General features: G+C 43.4%; 1 protein-coding gene across 9 annotated transcripts in view; it reads right to left on the reverse strand.

Annotated features, from left to right (window-relative positions):
• The window catches only part of GAN (gigaxonin), a 101,866-nt gene that overhangs the window by 49,205 nt on the left and 39,110 nt on the right, over positions 1 to 13,551 (reverse strand). For 8 of the 9 annotated variants that reach the window (XR_007474471.1, XR_007474472.1, XR_004477038.2 and 5 more), the window contains exons 6-9: positions 11,288 to 11,400; positions 10,170 to 10,319; positions 9,120 to 9,256; positions 8,733 to 8,861 (exon numbers count right to left, since the gene is read on the reverse strand). Coding sequence is in view for 4 of the 9 variants with exons in the window: in XM_033406413.2 (XP_033262304.2) it covers positions 8,733 to 8,861; positions 9,120 to 9,256; positions 10,170 to 10,319; positions 11,288 to 11,400 (529 nt within the window). In the remaining 5 variants the exon portion in view is untranslated. Of the gene's footprint in view, positions 1 to 7,094; positions 7,218 to 8,732; positions 8,862 to 9,119; positions 9,257 to 10,169; positions 10,320 to 11,287; positions 11,401 to 13,551 lie in introns of those variants that run through there. The other variant, XM_033406414.2, reaches the window with a different exon arrangement.

Genomic DNA, 13,551 nt, shown 5'->3' on the forward strand with positions numbered 1-13,551 from the left:
ATCTTAATGGGGACTTTGAGAACAGAGATTTTTAATTTTGATGAATTCCAGTTTATCATTTTTTTCTTTTTATAGTTCATGCTTTCTATGTCCTCCTAGGAAATCTTTGCCTACTCCAAGGTTGCAAAGGTTTTTTAAATTAAAATTTCTGGAAATTTTATTGTTTCAGTTTTTACACTTAGGTCTTATGATACATTTCAAGTTTACTTTTGTGTATGATATGAGGTATAAGAGTCAAGTCCTTTTTCTCCCCCATACGGATACCTAGGTGTTCCAGCATCACTTGCTGAAAAGACATTTCTGTCCCCACTAAATTGCTTGGTACTTCTGTTGAAAATCAATTTAATAGCCACTAAAAGGAGCCAGGGCTCCATGAAGAAGTGGCTGACTCCACAGAAGAGGCCGAAAATTCAAGATGAGCCTGGATCATCTTGCGCTGCCACATAGGAAGAGCTTAAAACAGGATGAGTTGTGTCAGAAGGACACCGGAGCTGATATGCAGTAGCTCCCAATGGCCACGGTGGGAACAACTGGAGCAACACAATGAATAATGATAGTCCTGGACAGATAACTCACAGAATAAATATCCATAAGTCCATACTGATAAAAACAAATGACTGAATACATTAAAAAAAATTAGGGAGAAGGGGCAGGTCTTCTTTACAGAATTCCAGCTGACAAAGGTAGAAGGAATGAGGGAAGCAGAAAAATCACCATTAGGCAAGCAGCACAGTGATAACTACTGCAAGGTCAGTCCACCAATGATGCTAAATTAGTGGTGAAAGTTTAAGGAGAAACAGTATATTCCCATATTCTCAAATTCTCTCTTCCAAGATACTCATTAATTACAAAGGGAGAAGTAGTGACTTTACAATGGGGAAACCCAAAAGATGCCACCTTAACCAAGTCGTCAAGATTAGCATCACCAGTAACGAGACATTATCGACATCATGCTCCCGCTGACGCCGGGCAGAGAAGGGCCCAGCAGCACTTCTGTGGGATTCCCGGCCCAAACGCGCAACCTCAGCCTCCTCACGAGACGTCATGAGACAAACCCACATGAAGAGACATTCTAGTAAAAAACTGACCAATAACCTTCAAGGGTGTCAAGGTCATGAAGGACGAGGAAAGACTGAGGAACCGTCACAGATTAAAGGAGACCGAAGAAACTCAACAACTGAAAGCCATGTCAGGTCCTGGATCGGATCCCGGAGCAGAGAGAAAAAGATATTGGTGGGCAAGCTGGTGAAATTTGAATAAAGTCTGTAGTTTACTTAATAATACTGTACCTATGTGAGTATCCTGGTTTTGATATCTGTACTACGGTACGTAAGATGTTAACATTAGGAGAAGCTGGGTGAAGCTGGGAGAAGCTTTTGGGAACTCTTACTATTTTTGCCACTTTTCTACAAGTCTAAAATTATTCCAAAATAAAAGGGTTTTTTTGCTTTAAAACAAAAACAAATGACTCTGCTATGTAATAATATTTACTTAAGGTAGTCTGACCAAACAATTTCCCTGTAATAGCTAAAGGCATAGCCAGGTCAGAGGAGACCTCAGTCAGATCTTGGAAATGTATCTAAACCCTTCAGAACTACCAGTGTCTGGGCCTCCACTCACCATCAGAGCACGAAGATGCCCTGGCACTGTTCTTGTGTGTCTAACTCTGCCATCAAGTGTCCAAGAAGCCACTGGCTAAGGTCTACAGCATCTTGATGTTAAATACAAATGTAAAATTATTTCACTAAGAACAGCACTCTTATTTCAATGAGCACTCTTCCCAGACTGTTATATAAAGTAGTAGCTTCCATATTTTTAATCCCAAGAAACCCAGAAGCAGAATGATTTGCCCAAGATCATGGAACCACTCAGAAGCAAAGCTGCTGTAAAGCTGTCATACCCCTGAGTACCTTCACCTAACATCCGATTCCTCGAACATCTAAAAGTTGATTGGAATCAAGCAGTTTGCTGGGACTGGGAGTTCAGTTGGGCCCCTGCCTCCGAGATGCCTCTAATAAATAGGGAAAGGGAAACATCTAAGAGCTCTCAATGCAAAGCGAAAACGGGGACCCGAACAGGCCTTTGAAAGAAAAAGTTGGGAAAATGTCAAATACAACAACTGGTCTGTTCATATTTTATGTCTTCAAGGCTAAATAAACATAAATAACTAAACCTCGACATTTCAATTCTTCCCAGGTCCTGAATCAAACAAAGCCAATGAGTACCCCCCTGCCCTGCCTGCAGCTGAGCCACTCCCAGGATGACCCTGTTGGGGAGGCATACAACCCTTCCAGCAAGTTCACCGACAGGGCCGCAGGCACGCCCACGAGGCAGCTGGTACTTCTTCTGAACTAAGACATACGCGACGAGATCATCTACCGAAAGAACGCGTCAGAATACAAGGGCATTCCTCAGTAATTCTGTAGAGTTGAGAATTCAACATAATTCCTCCCTGGAATAAATCCACAAAGCTGAAGACATTGGTCTATGTGGACTGTCTACCAAATTTGGTCCAAAGCAGATCAGTGATTCAGAGTTCCTGGGTTTCAGAAAAATAATCCTGTGTGATCTATTTTATATAATGCTGAGGCTTCAAAGTACATAAAATATGAGAATTTAATTGGATCATATATTTAGCTGCTGCTTTTAAAAATGGTATAAATGGCATGTACTTCTGCATTTCTTTCTCTACCATTTTTCACCTCGTTGACCTTGGATGACTGAGCTAACCCAGTCTCTCTTTCGTCATTTGTAAGGTGGGGACACCATCACCAAGCTCAGGTGTCTGCTGTGAGGATGACATGGAACAGCCAACGTAAAGTACTTTGCACAGTGTCTAGTACATAGCAGGCATCGTGAAGTAGCAGTAATTTTTGTAATGGACAAGGCAATATTATGCCTTTATTACACTGTTCTCAAACGTGGGCTCCTCGGGACTTGCAGGCTACAATGATGTGTCCTCTGGTAACTCAGAATTAAGAATCCCCCCTCCCTCAAAGGAAACTTTAAAATGGGGCAAGCTTCAGAGAGAGCAGAGAGGGAGGGGTAAGACAGGCAAGGAGAGAAGGTGGGAAGGAGAGAAGGTGGGAAGGGGAGAGGGAGGGGAGAGGGAGGGGAGGGGAGGGGGAGGGGAGGGGGAGGGGGGAGGGGAGGGGAGGGGAAGGGAGGGGAGGGGAGGGGAAGGGAGGGGAGGGGAGGGGAAGGGAGGGGAGGGGAGGGGAGGGGAGGGGAGGGGAGGGGAGGGGAGGGGAGGGGAGGGGAGGGGAGGGGAGGGGGAGGGGAGGGGAGGGGAGGGGGAGGGGAGAGGGAGCTTCAGCGAGGGCTCAGCTGAGCCTCCCACAGAGAAGCAGCTACAAACTCCAGACAAAATACAAAAGACAGACTGCCTGAGGGCTCTGGAGACCGAGCAGAAGCAGGCAGATTTGGGAAAGAAGTTGAAAGCTGAACAAGCACCCACATGGAATGAGTTTCCAGTTCCTTGGTAGCTCCGTCTGAAGGCAGCCTGGGGCTGGCAGCTCTGGGGAACAAAAGCCCTAGAGAAAACCCTGCCGTCTTTCTGGCCACTGGAATCAGGGGAGAGCATCTTGGGGCAACAAGGATCACTGAAGCGTGCGGGGGTCTCAGAAAGATGGAAGGTGCAGAACTAAACTGATGGACATCCACCTGAGTCATGTCTGACTGACACTGGAGCCACGAATGCTTGCACCTCAGGCTCCATGAGTCTAACCAAGTCCACTGTCTGCTAAATGCCCGGAGCAAGTCTCTGAAGCAGCAGCAAGAGACCTCGGGGCCTCAACAATGTCATGTTCGCAACGCCCCGGACACAACCCAGAATTACTCAACGAAAGAGCCAGAAAAATGAAAACCCCTTTGCAAGGAAATAAACAATCAACAGACGCCAACTCTGAGATGACTCAGATGCTGGGATTATCTGCCAGACAGGGACCTGCACGCAGCTACCATAACGATGCTCAGTGAGGGAAAGGAAAACACGCTTATGATAAAAAGATAGGAGAAATTTTAAAAATCTAATATGCTACCTGAAGAAGCTAGAAAAGGAAGAACAAAATAAACCCAAAGTAAGTAAAAGGAAGGAAATAATATAGACAAGGGGAGAAACCAATGAAACAGAAAACACAGTGGAGAAATGAACATGGATGCGTAGCTGGTTCTTTGAGAAGATAAGCGCAGCACAGAGAGCGCTGGCGGGACTGCAAGGCTGGGGAGAGGAAAGGGCTTCTTCCCTGGTGTCGGTGGCCTTTTCCTTCCTCCATCTGCTCTGCCGCCTCCTGTGTGCCGGGGGACCAGACTGGCTCTCCCTCAGGGTGGTCCTTTGCCAGCCAGCAGGCAGCTTCCACGCACCAGCTCTGGCCCTGGCACCCCAGGGCTCTGCCACGTCTGGGGCCACTGCACACCCTCCTCCACGGAGGTAAATCCAGCCTTGCGGGGCAGGGAGGGCTCTTCCCAGTTTGCTCCTTCCTGGGGCACTTTCCCTCAGCCCTACAGGCTGTAGTCGCGCTTCCTTCATCGGCTGTTTCTGCATTCTCTCACCTGTTAGCAGCTAACTACTCTTCCTAGTTAATAATTACGTACATTAAATCTCCCCTGCAGATGACGAGGTGGTTTCTGTCTCCGGGCTGGACCATGACCGAAGCGGATTTGGCTAGGAGCAGCGTTCATCTCCCATCCTCTTGCTCATGTGTCTTACGAAGGCATCTGTAGTATGTGCTACTTCCCAAGCCTCAGACCCAAACAGCATAACATGGTCAACGGGGCAGACCAATACAGTACGGCACACCAAGGTGATCAAAATCTCTGGGGGCTAATAATATACCGCACACGGCAAAACTGACACAGTCCTGAGGCAACACTGTACAGGGGTACCGCTGGTCCTGCCAGGTACAAGAAACAGCTGCTGGTGGTCACTGCAGACTGGTGTGAAGAGAAGGCATCAGCTAAGGCAACAGCGGCACCAAGGCCAGGGACTGTGCTGCATAAAGACCCCACCCGCGGGACTGAGTCTGTGATCAGCTTAATCACCTGCTTAAGTTTATGAAAGCTCACGGGTTATTTTCCAAAATCCACTTGACTTTTCTACGTTTTCTAAGTGAATTAAGTGGGGATATGATACGTAGCACGACTCTTGCATTTTCAAGTCTTTGACAGTGGCACAAATGTCTGCACATTCCTCAGGATGCAGTACTGTTTCTGGTTTTCTATCTCGGCAGGGAAGGAAAGTTCCAGTGACTTCCACTTAACCCTTGCTACCATAATGGTCCCTTACCCACAAGTCAGAGAACCACAGGGGATTCAGCCAGTGGTCAAAGATGTCTGTCCAAGTATACATTCAGGCATCAAAAGATGAAACTGACAGATGTAGGCTTCAAAGAATAGTTAACATGATTTACCTATAATATAAAAATGAGAGGGGGAGGGCATCTCGGCTGAGCAAATGCACAGAGACAATAAAACACAGGATGGCTATAAGAAGTGAGCTGGAGTACAGAACATGTGAAAAGGAGAAAGCGAAAAAGGCTCAACATTTTTCTCAACCTCAGATCGTGGAGGGCCCCGAGTAGGAGGCTAAACACTATTATCTTTACTTGGTAAGCAATGGGGAAACAGGAAGAATTTCCATCACAATGAAATGACCAATGTCAGATTAATCTTTCAAAAGCACAAGTAGGTGAAATGTATTAGAGAGACTGGTTAGAAGACTTTGCACATATAAAAGAGTGAGCTCACTGGAGTCAGGGCAGAAAAATAAAGGCGGGGGGGGGGGATGTGTAAAAAAATACTACAGAGTTTAAAAAAAAAAAGAAAAAACTTGGCAACTCATGAGATGTGAAGCGTAAGAGAGAATCAAAGATGACCTTATTTTGAATATGGACCACTGGGAGGATGGTAGTACGAGTAAAAGAACAGGGATACAAGGAACAGAAATAGAGGTACTGTCTTTCTGGATATATGAAGTTGTTGCCATGACTTGGTAGAAATAATGGCAATTTTTTTTTGCTTTCCTTCACATAGTTTTGTTTTTAGTCAGAAACACAGAAAATAGTAAGATATGGCATTTTTCCAGGAAAGTTTTAACCTAAAAATAGGGAACAAAGACAGGAAAGACAAGAGATTACTTAAAAACAGTAAATGGTCTCCAATCTAATGCAGGTTGTTCATCTGGCAACAGTTTCCAGAGTATGCAAATATCACACACTTGGAAACATCTGATCTTTAAAGAAATAAACTACTTATAGATTTTTTTCCCTTCTATAGGTATTTATGGGAAAGCCTATATTTTTAAGGCAATATTGTGTGGTGGCTGAAAATGTGGACTCTGGGGCCTGAGTTCAAATTCCAGCTCTGCCACCTGCTACCTGTGTGTTTTGGGGCACATTACTTAACCTCTCTGTGTTTTGGTTTCCTCGTATGCAAGATAGGAATAAAAAGAGTAACTATATATCTCAGAGGGTTGTTTTGAAGATTAAATGAGTTAATACATGGCACTTAGTGTTATATGCATGTTTAGTGTTATCTAAACAAGAATCCTATACATCAACAGAAGTTAAGCTTTCTTCATTCTGTTTGTGAATCAACACTGGAAAGCTTGAATATAAGCAAACTAAAGATAATACAGATTTTATCTGGAAGTGCTTTTAAACAGCAAGGAAGAAGCAATACTCATGTTTAACAATTATGAACTGAAAGCAAGTAATATACTCATATCTGAAGCTTCTCAACTATATTAATATGAGACAACCTGACAGAAATCTAAAGGTTCTAATAATTGCTAGCATATCAAGGGCAGATAAAAAACTTTACAGCCAGATTTAAGTCCTACACAATCAAAATAGGGACAGAAAATGGTAAAACCATAAGCAACCCTGATTACTTCAGCAAGCGAGTTTATAGCTCTCTAGCTCACACTGTCCAAACAGTAATTCAGTCATTATGACAAAGGCTTATAACAATATTTTATCAGAAACCAAACGTACTGACCACTGCTTGTTAACGAGGTTGGGCACACTGTTTTGGGATTCATTTGGGCAAGAAATTAATAAACTACTTCATATCTTGAACAGTCAGCCCTCGCAGTAACATATTATGGAAGAGAAGTGTAGCAAAGTCCTTGAAATTCTGCCCCCCACCGCTACCAGAGCAAGCATTCTCAAACTGCTCTCACACGTTGTCTAGTAAATTTTCCTAAGACTGTTTGCTCCCTGTAATTGCAGGAAAAAGGGGGGGAAAAGGCTATGCAAATATCCTAACTTTAAAATACACTAATAGTTAGGTAACATTTATACATATTTCTAAAATCTTGGCAACCACTCATTGTTGGCCCTTATCTAAAATAATATGAACTTGAACATTATATTCTGGCGCCCCCTTCTGGTAACACAGTTGAAATGCTACCACAAGATTAACTTCAGCAGGGCAGTTTCCCTGTAGGATTTGAACATATTACTGCAATAACAATACTGTTTGGTGGCTACAACAATATAACGTGTCAGAGGAGGGAAGTGAGGGGGTTGGAAGGATGCTGCCTACTTTACAAGACATATGGCGGCCTGTCAGATGTTTTAAGAATCTCTGACATCACGTTTACTGAGTGTCTGACACTGGCCAGGTATGGTGCCAGAAGCTAGGACCCAAAGCTGAGCTGGAACTTGTCCTGAAGGAGCTTCCGTTACCTCTATCACATCCAAGAGAGAGATGTATAGGATCCCAGACTGAGGAGCCTGACTCAGACTGCGAGGTGTGAGAAGGCTTTCTCTGGGCAGTGATGATTAAGCAGAGTTTTGGAAGAGGCCAAATTAACTGGATAAACATGGGAAGGGAAATATTAGGCAAAGAGAATAGTACAAAAGCACAGAGCTTTCTCACAGCTCACCCTTCCCCCTCCCCATATCCTCAAGTCCATTCTCTAGTAGGTCTGTGTCTTTATTCCTGTCTTGTCCCTAGGTTCTTCATGACCTTTTTTTTTTTTCTTAGATTCCATATATATGCATTAGCATACGGTATTTGTTTTTCTCTTTCTGACTTACTTCACTCTGTATGACAGACTCTAGGCAAAGTGAGAGAGTGGCATGGACATATGTACACTACCAAACGTAAAACAGATAGCTAGTGGGAAGCAGCCGCATAGCACAGGGAGATCAGCTCGGTGCTTTGTGACCACCTAGAGGGGTGGGATAGGGAGGGTGGGAGGGAGGGAGACGCAAGAGGGAAGAGATATGGGAACATATGTATATGTATATGTATAACTGATTCACTTTGTTATAAAGCAGAAACTAACACACCATTGTAAAGCAATTATACTCCAATAAAGATGTTAAAAAAAAAAAAAGCACAGAGCTGAGACAATCACACCACGTTTTGGAGGAAAAAAGTCACTCAGTGGGACTCAAGTGACGCATCTGGGTTGAACAGTAGCAGAAACAGTAGACATAGGCCAAATCACAAAAGGCCATATCTGCTAAGTTAAGGAGTTTAAACTTTCTCCTAAAAGCTATCAGAAGTGTCAAGGTCTGACCTACATTTTAGAAACATTCTTCTATGGCTTTCCTATGAGTTACCAAGATTTCCGAAGTCACTGAATAAATATCTACTATGCATTAGACATAAATAGATAAATTCAATGAAATAATTTGAAAACAAAACTAAACAAAGCAAAACATGCCTTTGAAAGCATAAAGAAAAAGTTGCAGAAGCCGCATGAAACCATTCATAAATACCTTTTAAACTCATCGTGGTAGAATTCCGACTTGCAGGTTACCATCTCGCCCCCCTGGATGTCCTCACGACTTCTGACTCCCCCAAATACATACAGTTCCATGGCGACTCCACAGGCTACAGCTCCAAACCTGAAAGGCCACATAGGGCATACTAGGTATTAGATTTACAACCCATGACCCGATTCCATAATTCCTCTTACGCTTGTTTTAGCTCTGCGCCATTCAACGTTTCACAAATACATGGCTCTTCCTTTTTCAGGAAATGGCTTATTAATTTAATGTTATATCAACCAAATGCCAAGTCAAATAAAAGATTAGCCGGAAAGAAGGGAAAAACAAAAGCCAGGTGAAGGGGGCTCTGCACAGTCCTTATCCAAGTTCTCTCACCTTCTCTCTTTCAGTGGACAGATAGCGGTCCACTGCTGGGTCCGTGTGTCATAACATTCCACAGACTCGAAGAGTTTTCCATATGATCCTCCACCCATGGCATAGATTTTCTTTTTCATAGCTGCATAGCAGCCAATCTGAAAGGAGAAAGCAACAGTGGGGGAGGCAACATTTATTATTAAAGTTGGGCGAGTAAATACCAGCTTGGCTAGAGAGCACTGGCAAATATCTGGAAAAGGATCTGACTTCTAATAGTAAGACTATGTATGGTGCCTTCCAATATTACAACAGAGGCTTTTAAAAATGAGAAGAGCAAGGTAATACACACACTGTTAATCCTCAGAAAAGGATTAACTCCATCTAATACTATTCCGCTAAGTGAGTAAATAATCCTAACTTTTAAAGAGGCTTCCCAGGCTCTCTGTTCTCACCACGATTTCAAGAGTCCCAGATGTGGACTCCTTGGAGCAAGACATCATTCAATTCCTGCCCCAAGTAAGTCAGTCGAAAGGGCACAGACGGTGAGAGATCATATTATGAGTAAATCCCAGTACCCACGGTGTAAAATACCTAGGGCGCTGGACAAGGCTTTGGCCTGAGGATGAAACTCCAGCCTCCACCAGGGAAAAGAAATACAGACTAAGCTGTAAACAGCTAACATGAGCCATTTGTTTTCATCCTACTCAGCAATGGCAGTTCTCTACCTATGGATTAATGTTTCTCCCCAGTCCTGCACAATGATTAAGAAAACAGGTTTGGGAGACCTGGTTCCTTCCTAGGTTAGTGCAGTCACAAAGCATTTATCAGGCGTGGGCCTTGGACACAGCAGCGCTGCCCAGAGCCCACTGCCAAGGTAAACGCTCTCACACACCGTTTCCTAGCTTGGTGTGTGGCTGGTAATAGTGAAGGCAAGCTACCCACAAAGACAGAATTCTATCATGTTAATTCTTTTAACACTATCAATTGTGTTAAAAGGCATACGTAGGAAATGAAGAAACATAACTTTAAAATCCAATTTGTGAATTAGTTATCACAAGATATCGTTCTCACCTTTCTAACCATGGTTAAAGCGGGTTGCTTTGTCCAGGTTTTAGAATAAATATCATAACATTCCATGGAAATTAGCTCTTTTTCACCATCTTCTCCTCCTAAAACGTACAGCATCCCATCTATCTCCACAATTCCAAAGTTATGTCTTGCCTGAAAAGACATCAAAGATCTTTGTAGACAAAAGGCCAACTATCAGATTGAAAGCTGATATTCATACATTTAATAAATATTACAGATATTATTATATTCCAGCGTTCCAGCAAAGAAATACCAGGCTCAAAACCATCTCTCTCAAATATTTCTGATTTCCCTAGCAGCTCACTCTTCTATCACAATAGACAGAGAACCCAAGTCCAGGAATTTCCCGGAACAAGGGAACTACACACGTGGTGAATTCACTGGCAGAATCCTTACTTTTTACTCACAACAGCTCACGACAAGAAAGAGAACTATTACCGTGTGGCTCTGTAAAATGATCTTTGTACAGCAGTGGGCAGCAAGTGGTTCCCAGCTGACGTGTGAAGTCAAGTAAGATCCACGTCAACAGCACTGCCTGTGGCTGGAGAGGTGGGGGTGGGAGGGCGAGAGGCCCGGGCTAAGGCTGCCTAGAGCAACAGAACCTGATGTGTTTCACACTCATCCACTCACAGCACTTCCTGGGCGCCCAGCCCCACTCCAGCGCTGAAGGGAGAGCGCTGACCACACAAGCGAAATGCGCTGCCATCATCAAAAAGCTTGTGCGAACCGTTGAGAAAGATCTAGTGTGTGAGGAGGTTCTACGTGGTATGAAGAGAAGGAAAGCAGGGGAGGGGGCAGGAGAGCTGAGAGGCCGGGGGAGGCCTCGCTGAGAAGGAGCCACATGGACAAACACTGAAGGAAGCAAGCGGCGAGCCACGTGGGTACCTAGCAAAGGTCCCAAAGCAAGTGCACTCCTAGGAGGCTTCAGAAGGGGGAGCGAGGGAAGGCACAGGGAGCAGAGCCGGGAGGGGGGCACGAGCGTACCAGGCAGGGGGGCTTGGCGAGGCTGCTACCTCTTTCCTTATACTCAAACGCAAAGCAAACAAAAGTGCTAAAGGGAAAAAAGAAACATCAGACAAATTACAAAAGCAGTATTTTACCTCGTTCATTGGTGGCAGTGCGGTCCATGTGTTTGCATCTGGGTCATACTTTTCTCCTGAGCTCAGGGTCTGCTTATTTTCGTCTTGGCCCCCAAATACAAACAAAAATCCTTCTGCAAAAAATCAAAGACGACACACAAGGAAGTTGAAATGTAAGTTTTCAACACCTATCTCTAGTCAAATACAAATGCCGTAAGGGCAGAGATAGGATGTGGAGATACCTTCTCTGACAACAACGGGTTCGAGATCTTACCAAGCCTGGGTGACAGAGCCAAATCTGTGAGTCACTCTGACCATTTCGCTTGCCTCGGGATCTCTGAGTGGATTCCCACTACCCTGCACCTTAAGAGGAAAACTGACACCACCCACCCGGTCAGCAAGTGACTTTGAGTTATCTCAGTTCATCTGTTCTGTTCCCCAGACTCTATTTAAAATAGTCTTCTTAAAGGAGAAGAAGCCAACAAGACACTATGGTAAAACTGAAGGGAAATGTGGGCCCTAGAGAGGTTACCATGCATGGAAACCATTTTGCTCTGAGGGCGTTTAGCAATCTGGGAAAAATGCAACCTTTCTCTTAATGGCTTTGAGGGGATGAAGAAGATAGAAATCTAAATCCCAGGCCCACAGACGGCGTGGCTTCTGGCAGGAAAAGCCTCGCTGAAGTTCTAACCATCAGGATGAAGGCCAACCAGAATTAGAAGCCAGATTTAAATCTCCTTGCCTATCTAGGAAATCTCAAAATTGGAATTCGATTTACAGTAATTACAAATTAGTAGTGTTTTCAGGCAACTGGCAGAAAAAAACACAGAAGTTCTATGGAAGAAAGTACGTTTATCTAAGTTTTAGATTCTAACATTCTAAGATTTTAAAACATCACATTATCCCTACAAATAATTATTATTTTTTTTTTTTTTTGCGGTACGCGGGCCTCTCACTGTTGTGGCCTCTCCCGTTGCGGAGCACAGGCTCCAGACGTTCAGGCTCAGCGGCCATGGCTCACGGGCCCAGGCTCACGCTCCACGGCATGTGGGTTCCTCCCAGACCGGGGCACAAACCCATGTCCCCTGCATCAGCAGGTGGACTCTCAACCACTGCGCCACCAGGGAAGCCCCCTACAAATAATTTTTAATAAAACAATCTTTGGCACTCAGCCAAAGATACTCAGGTATACAAAGAAACCAGACTCTATTAAGAAGAAACAGCAGAAGCAGACAATAGGGAGTAGTCTTGCAAAGATTCCAAATTTCAAATATTGGCGTAATCAGAAAGACAATAAAACAACAATGCTCACTATGTTTTAAAAAAGACAAATGTGAAGGTAACTCTAGAAGAAGGGACAAGAGAAGTGACATAGTAGATTTGAAAAAAAATTACAGAGAATTTCTAGGGAAAAAAAGATAAAAACAGATTAAATAAAAAATTCAATGGATGGATTTAATGGCAGATCCATCACAGTTAAAGAGAGAATTCATTAAGTGCAAGATAAATCAAAAGAAATCACAGAGCAACATGGGGAAGCAAAAAGATGAAAAAGAAAACGAAAAGAAGGTAGAAGGCAGGGGCTGGAGTAGAAAGGTCTAGCCATGCTTGATCTGACTTCCAAAAGCAGAGAGACAGAGGAGAAGGAGCAAGGATGACATATGAAGACATAACAAACAAGAAGTTTCCAGATTTGATGAAAGGCCAAGCTACAGAGTCAAGATGCCCAACAGTCTCCAAATATGGTAAAATTTCAAATAAAATGTTGCCTAAGCACACTACAGTGAAATGGCAGAAAAATCAAGTCAAAAAGAAAATCTTAAATACAGCCCAGAGAAAAGGCAGGACTTTAGATCTGACAACCGACTTAACAACAGGAATGACAGAAGTCAGCGGAAAAACATCTTCAATAATAGATGCCAACCTAAAATTCTATACCCAGCAAAAATATCCTTTAAGGATGAAGGCAAAATAATGACATCTTTAGACAAACAAATCTAAGAGTTTGCTACCACTAGACCCACATTAAAGGAAATTCAAAAGGATGAACTTCAGAGAGAAGGAAAATGGTCCTAGATGGAAAGTTTGAGGAGTAAGAGGGAAAAACAAAGAAAGTGGTAAATATGTGGATAAATCTAAATGAACCCTATCTACAGATATGTGTACAAAACAGATAAACATATATATGTAAATAGTTACTTATAAATAACTATGTGTTTTAATACTGTAAGACTATGGAATATGAAAAATAAGAGTATAAATGTACTATTTATACTACTAGACTT

This window comes from Orcinus orca, chromosome 20, assembly GCF_937001465.1.
Source record: "Orcinus orca chromosome 20, mOrcOrc1.1, whole genome shotgun sequence".
NCBI lineage: Eukaryota > Metazoa > Chordata > Mammalia > Artiodactyla > Delphinidae > Orcinus > Orcinus orca.